This window comes from Elephantulus edwardii, unplaced genomic scaffold (genome assembly GCF_000299155.1).
Source record: "Elephantulus edwardii isolate Elephantulus edwardi_28Jun2011 unplaced genomic scaffold, EleEdw1.0 scaffold00016, whole genome shotgun sequence".
Classification (NCBI taxonomy): Eukaryota; Metazoa; Chordata; class Mammalia; order Macroscelidea; family Macroscelididae; genus Elephantulus; species Elephantulus edwardii.
Window position 1 is genome coordinate 14,598,129 of NW_006399766.1, and position 7,374 is coordinate 14,605,502.

Sequence of the window (7,374 nt, forward strand, 5' to 3'; positions counted from 1 at the left end):
TTCAACAAACGAATGGATAGAGAAGCTGTGGTATATCCACACAATGGAATACTGTGCTGCATTGAAAAACAAGGAAGTCATGAAATATTATACAAAATGGGTGACCCTGTAGGACATTATGCTGAGTGGAATTTCTCAGTCACAAAAGTACAAATACTGCACAGTGCCACTGTTGTAAAACGGGACTGACATCAGGGTTGGGGGGAGACTGAGAAAGATGGGATAAATAACTTACACTGCATTGAAACAGATGAGGGAGAAAACTATTTAAAAGGGATATATGATTATGTATTATTGTCATGACAGGAGTCCAAAACAAAGGCTGCATAATGAAGTGGACTTGGGGGGAGAGACTGTATAACAATGAAAGAATTTTTCTTTTACTTTTCCAAGAGGGTAGTGTATTAGGGGGGAGGGTTGGGAGGGGAGAAAAGTACAGCAATGAATCAATGGAAATCCAAAGTCTCTGTAAATTTTCATTAAAATTAATAATTAAAAAGATGGAAAAAATGGGGCAATCACAATAATTCCTGGGAATTGATGGTCAGATAAAAGGATATAAGCGCTTAGAGGTAAATTCTCATACAACTTTTTAAAAATACTAGGATTAGTTTTCAAGAAATCTTGGAAAAAAGCTGAACTTATTTTGATAAGTTATACAACATTTTCAGCTGATGGGTCACAAAAGGACAAGTACTGTATGTAAAAATGAGGTGGTTAAGGGAAAGGGGAGGAAGAGAATGTAATGTACAGACCATGAGCAATGCAGTGGAACAGGGAAAGGGAAGATCAAGTTGAAACTTATAACGGAGGCTCAGACAATATTTGTATTGCAATTAACAATCTGGAACAGCACAATAATAAGTGATCAAATCGGGGGGAGAAGGAGAAGAGAAACACAAAGAGTTTATGGGAAGTTTATGCACAGGTAGAAACAATTGTGAATAGCTGACAGGCAGGGAGGGGAGGACACAGGGAAATAATGGGGGTTAGCAAACGGATGGGTAAAGTGAAGAGAAAGGGGGGGGTAACACTGAAATTTCGGTAGAATATTTGTAAATAATGGCATTCCACAATTGTAATTAATGTGACAGAACAAAGTGTATGTGAGTGACTGACTGAAAACCAAGGGGAAAAAAGTTTCAGCTAAGCTGTGGTAGATACTTTTCTAGCTGGCCAGGGCATTTTACTAGGGGACTCTAACTGAAGCAGACATCAGAGAGTTGTATGCAAGGAAGTATGCTAAAGATCCACAGTTAGAGTCATAACCCCCAGTTAACGCATGGTTTGGGGGAAAAGACACAAGAGCAGAAACTACTCACTGTTCTGACTCTGACTAAGCAACCCTATGGCACATAGGTTTTTAGTACTTCTCTGAAAATGTATTTAGGCTAAGGCTAGAAATTGAGGTTCCTATTGTGCTTACTGACAAGTGTTCTCTTGTTTTGCTTGCTTTTCTAGACCAAATTATTTCACTTTACGATAGTACAGGATACTGTGATTATGCCGTTAGGGACCACTGAGCCAATTATCAACTGCTAGTGGCCCCATGTATGATGAGCAAATTATTCAAGAAGGTGGACTCTATAAAGAAGATTGTGGCAGCAGGGTTGGAAGAAGACTTTTCATTACATCGATGACATAACTTTACTTGCTGAGGAACCATAAAACTTTATAGTCAGTGCCTCTCAGTATCCTGTGGAATAACATGACCGTGGCAAACAAAGGCCTGTGTCTTTGGTTTGGTAAGGTAACGGTAGATTGATGTTTCCTTCATTGGCAAAAGGAAAGCAAGGCCAGGAAGAACACTGGACTACAGTTGTCAGGGTTTTGTTTTTATAACTGGTTTCAGAGGCTTGGACAAGTGACTTTCTCTCATCGAACCTCAAATCTCTCCATCTGTAACATATACCAGTTTTTAATTGAATGTCCTTCCTCCTGCAAGAAACCATGCTGCCATCCCAAAGGCATATGGTTTGATTCCACCAGTTTCTCCACAGGAAAAGGATGAGCAGTCTCCTCCTGTGTGATTAACTGCCTCTGAAAACCCACTGGAGGGTCAGCTGTGGTGATGAGGTATTAAAGAAGAGTAGCGAATAACCCCTGGGCTGCCCAAACAGTATGCCTTTGAGATAGTGCAACCAGAGTGTTCCTTGAAGGCAAGGATAACAAAGTTTGTCTCACGTACTTTGGGAATGTTGCTAGGACAAGCTATTCCTTGGAAAAAGATATCATGCTGGGAAACATGGAGGAGGGTCAGAGAAATAGGGAAAGAACCCTCAAACAGGTTGGTTTACACATTGACTGCAGCAATAGGCTCAAGTGTGTTAGAGATGATGAGGATGGCACAGGATAGGACAGGGCTCAGGTCTTTTGTTCAAAGGGTCACTGTGAGTCATACTCAACTTTCTGGCACCTAACAACAGAGAAATATCCATAAGTTAAATGTTCTTTTTCTGAGTCTCAGAAAGACAGGTGTTGCTTATGTGTCTTCATACTGTAAGCAGAACTCTGCGAGGAAGCTCTTAAATGGTACTAAGTCTTGCATAACCCAGTGTTGCTAGGAGTTTTCTGCTCTTTATAAAGTGTCCTCTAGCAAACAAGGGTGAAGCAAATATTCCATCAAAAAATAGTCCAATGTTAAGCTAGTGAAGGTAACTGTGACTAGTGATGCTTGTTCAAAACTTACTGGCAAGTCCGGCTAAGTGATTTCTGAGAATATCTTCACATCGATACACCTGCACATCAAGTTTCACTGATCAAAATATTATTATGCCTCTGATCATATGTAATGTGTGAAGACATACTGTCAGGTGATTTTTATGGTAATCTCCACATACATGTCCTATCTTTTAGAAACATATTTGCATTGCCATGACTGTCCCCTGACTGTGCTTGCTGCCATGGCCATTGCCAGGGAACTGTTGTCACAAAACTACATAAAGTTGTGACTTGGATGAGAAGAAGTGATGGTTATTGGTCTGTTGCAAGGCAATGATAATAGCATTTAAATCTCCCCCAGATAAAAGCTACTGCCATAAATTCAAGTCCATCTTCTAATGACCCTCCATTGAGTTTCCACGGTTGTTAAGTCTTTGCAGAAGGAAATGGAGTCAAACCGCTCTGTTTAAGATGCGGCTGATATCACAATGCTTTCAGACATCATGACATTGTTAATGCCGAGTAACATGAAGATAACAAACTATTATGAACAGCATCTCAAAGATGGATTCGGTTTAAAAATGATGGTCATTTGTTAAATACAAATGTTTTGCTGAAAACCTCAACCGAGATCATTGGCCAGGATAGGGCAAAGCTCAGATCTCTTGTTCATAGGGTTGCTATGAGTCATACTCAACTTGATGGCACCTAACAACAACAACAACAACAACAACAACAGAACCATGGCAAACTGTAATATCAGGAAACTGGCATAAAGTGGAGTTAAGAAATGATACTTTGCAGAAAACTTTGCAACATAAATTGTACCAAGTAAATCAAACAATCGGGTGAAATAAACAAACCTAAAATAACCTGCATAAAAACATGACACAAGACTCTTCTATGTGGCCAGAAATTACGGCCTGGGCTGCACTGTCTACGAATGACAAGACAGCTATCCGAAATCGCTGTAGCCTTCATCACCGGACACTCAACATTCATGGAATAATGGGCACTTCAGCACAATACAAAGTCATCCAGCCTGCTCTTCATAATTCCATGAGATCCTCTCATTATGAAGTGCATATAGGACATTTGTTGTTTTCTTTTATACAGAGCATTGCATCTATTCTGTCTATTATGAAAGTAAAAACCCGCCATCTGGTAGAGTATCCAGTGCTAATGGAACCTTACCAAATAAACAAAAGCAGCGACCCCCCAAATCATCAAATGATTGCTTCAGTTATTTAACCATGCATGAAAGAAGCAACATAGTCCTCAAATGAATTTCAAAAATGTTTCAGCGGTAAAGATTCAACAGGAGTAGTGGCACAGCCTGAACTGAGATATGCCATGTACATAGTATAGATATGATACCAGTACAATTCCCATACATACCCTGATCCTAGTAGAGCTTTCATGAGTATATCACGCATGAGGAATAAATGAGAGACCTATTGTACAAAGTTTTTGTAGAGACACAGAACTCTGATAAATGTATTATCCACACAACACATTAATTATTTAAAGAGCTTTGTATAGCTGAAAATAGTGAAGTTTTCATAAAAATTTGTGGCTGTAAGGATTACATAAATCATCTCTATTCTGTGTGACTCGCCATCAGGATACTAAAACAAAGGGAAAATTATTGTAAAAACACAGAATGTATTAAGTAGACAGCTTATTTGAATAATTAAGTGTCTTATTAATATTCATTGGCCATTCTCTATTTAGTGTCTGTATTACATATTCTCCAGCTTTAAAGTGATTATGTACAATTTGATGAGTGGAGGGTGAGGGAAATTGGAAGAATCTGTTCTCAAAATCAATGTATTCAAATTTTGTAAATAAACTAGTATAAAAAAAATAAAGTGATCAGGCAGTATGCATGTTCTTTTGGGGAATGGGGTGTCAATGTATCTTTTATTGGTTTTCATATTCCTTTACATTATGTTTCATAATGTTATTCCTTTATACTATTTTATATTTATACTCCATTATATTATTCCTTTACATTATGTTTCATTAATAGTATGCATTTTCTTTTTTATCTTTTTTCTTTTTTAATTTTTTTTCTTTTATACTGGTTTACCTACACAGTTCATATACATTTTCTTAATGATCAAGTTCCATATTATTTTTCTTGAAGATATTTGTATTGTGGCACTCATTTGCCTTTAAATGAGAAAATTACTTGAAATAGATCAATGACTAAGAAGATCAAACATCCCTTTCCATATTCTAAGGTACCTGGAACAAGTTTACAAAGCCTGTAAGGAACTCTTTATTAAAGAGTAAACCACAAAAGCCATGATATTTAGCTGGAAGAACTATCACACCCATGGCAATTTGATTTGGTCTATCTTTTAGAATATGCCTTTGTGTTTTTAAATAGATCCTTTCTGAAGAGCTGTGGTGGCACACTTTGTAGGAGCTCCTATGGCATAGTCCACAAGGAGCTGCCCTGCTAACCGAAAGGAAGCACTTCTCTGGCAGTTCGAATCCACCAGAAGCTCTGTGGGGAAAAGATGAGCAATCTCTTCCAGTGCTATTTACAGCCTCTGAAAGCCCACTGGAGGGTCAGCTATGAGTCAGTTCTGACTTGAGAGCAAAGAGTTTGTTTTGGCGGGTTGGTTTTTTGTTTTGTTTAGAGACCCCTCCCCCCCCAAAAAAGCAAGCATCTTACTACTAAGAAGTCAAGTTTTTGGTTCATTTACTTTTGTACTGATGCGTGGTTTTTCATTTGTGTTAGACTTTTTAAGTCTCCATCATAAGCACAGAAGTGGGTAGGTAAAGAAGAGATTACCCAGCTGTTAGAGGTAATGTAATTTGAGTTTTGTGAGATGAAGGACTGATAGAGTCGTGGGCTTGGGATTCTACCTCTGATCTTCTAAAACAACACATGTCAAGTGCCTAGCACAGTGCCTGACACTCTGCACGGACAGCACCTCCTGTGCTTTCCCAACTAGCTCAGTGTTCTTCCTTTTGCAAGGCACTGCCCAGTCTAGCAGCAGTACATCTAAATCACTTGAATGAATATGTCTTTATTAGGTGATGCAGACATGAATAAAAAGGCTAATGAGGTAAAATTGATGGTGATGAGGGTAAAACAGGATCAAGAAATTGAAAAGGTTCTTGTTAAGCTTAATTCATTTAAACCTATTTGGGAGGGAGGGAAACCCCTCTAAATGCATTACAGAAAATCTTATTAATTAAACCTGGACTCAATTACCATTTTTTATCTCTAGACATACATTTATTTATACCTATTTATCTTTACTTTAAGGATATTTATGAATAAAACATGAAAACCAGGGCATTCGCTTGTTCTGCAATCATACATGTTCTGTTCTACTTAATACTACATCTGCCTTCATTGTTTATGCTGCAGTACATAATATTCAGGTTTGATGACCTTGGCAATATGAACTTCCCTTAAATGTATTCCCATTTCTTAAGTTTGGTCAATCTACTATTCATGAAGAATAGTAGATGCTGAGCCCACATTTGTAGCGATCTGTTAAAGATTCAAAATATGCTTTAACCAAGAAACTTTGAAATGTCCGAAGTCTCCGCCTATTTAGTGAGAGTCCTCATTTGATACTCTCTCAGTCCGGGTCCATTTTCTGAAAACTGCCTGATAGCTTCCAAATACATTTTGATTCAAAAAAAGAGAGCTTCTCCACAATATGTGGGGATTATGATCACTTTGAAGGCTAAAATGGATACAATAAATAAATTTCATAATAATAAATCCTCACTCATACCAAAATTCTCAAGCTCTTATTTTTTAAATGTCTCCAAATGATCCATTAAGGTGACCCCGTGGTGTAGTGAACTAGGCAAGGCTGCTAACTGAAAAGTCAGCAGTTCGAATCCACAGCTGGGCAGCTGGAGAAACATGGGCAGTCTCTTTCCGTAAAGATTTACAGCTTAGAAACCTGCTGGTGGGTCTCTGGGGGGGGGGGACTCAACTCAAAGGCAGTGAGAGTGATCTGGTAAATAGGCTTCTGACTGAATTTTACACAAAAGCTGTATCTGGTCTTTAAAAACAAGCAACCAACCAATACCAGTTGCATGGTATTTGGAATGTTATTCATTCTAAAGCACATTATGCTTCCAAAAAGATAGAAATCAACGTATTTAAATAAACATTCTGTGCATTCAGATGGAACTCACCTTCAGAGACTCAAAACGGGCTACCACACGACCATTTTCCAGATGGCAAACTCTTGGTGGGTGGGAAAACTTGCAATCAGCATCAGTCCAAGAGCAAGTTCCTCTCTCAAATTCTCTACAGACTTCTAAAGTCAGCCACTTGGTATCACAAATCAGGGAAACATTGATTGCCGTCATATTAAAAGTATATTTAAAGTTAAGTGCACCCTCTTTGGGACAATTATCACTGCTGATTGTGTAAAGGTGGAAAAAATGTATTTAGGCTAAATGGGAAGCGAGAACAGGTTGCTTTGGTAAACCGTCTGTTTCGTTAGCCCTTAGATTCATTTAAGTCAAATCCAATCTAGTCAAATGACAAGCCAGTCATAAAAGAAAAATTGTATTCGAATAATTAAAAATCCAATTAGAGACCAACTTCTAAAAAGGTAAAGGTTAAGATACTGAATGTTACAGTTTGTTCCTCTGTCGAAGTCACTTCAAATAATTGGCAGGCTTTCAAAAGAATTCTGAGCTCTCTAGTTTCTGTTTTCAATT

General features: G+C 38.1%; 1 protein-coding gene across 1 annotated transcript in view; it reads right to left on the minus strand.

The window, feature by feature from the left end:
* Nucleotides 1-7,017, minus strand: part of MBNL3 (muscleblind-like splicing regulator 3) — a 65,246-nt gene extending 58,229 nt beyond the window's left edge. Inside the window, 1 exon segment of the mRNA XM_006881803.1 lies at nt 6,841-7,017. Coding sequence (XP_006881865.1) covers nt 6,841-7,017 — 177 coding nt within the window.
* Nucleotides 7,018-7,374: the final 357 nt, after the last annotated feature.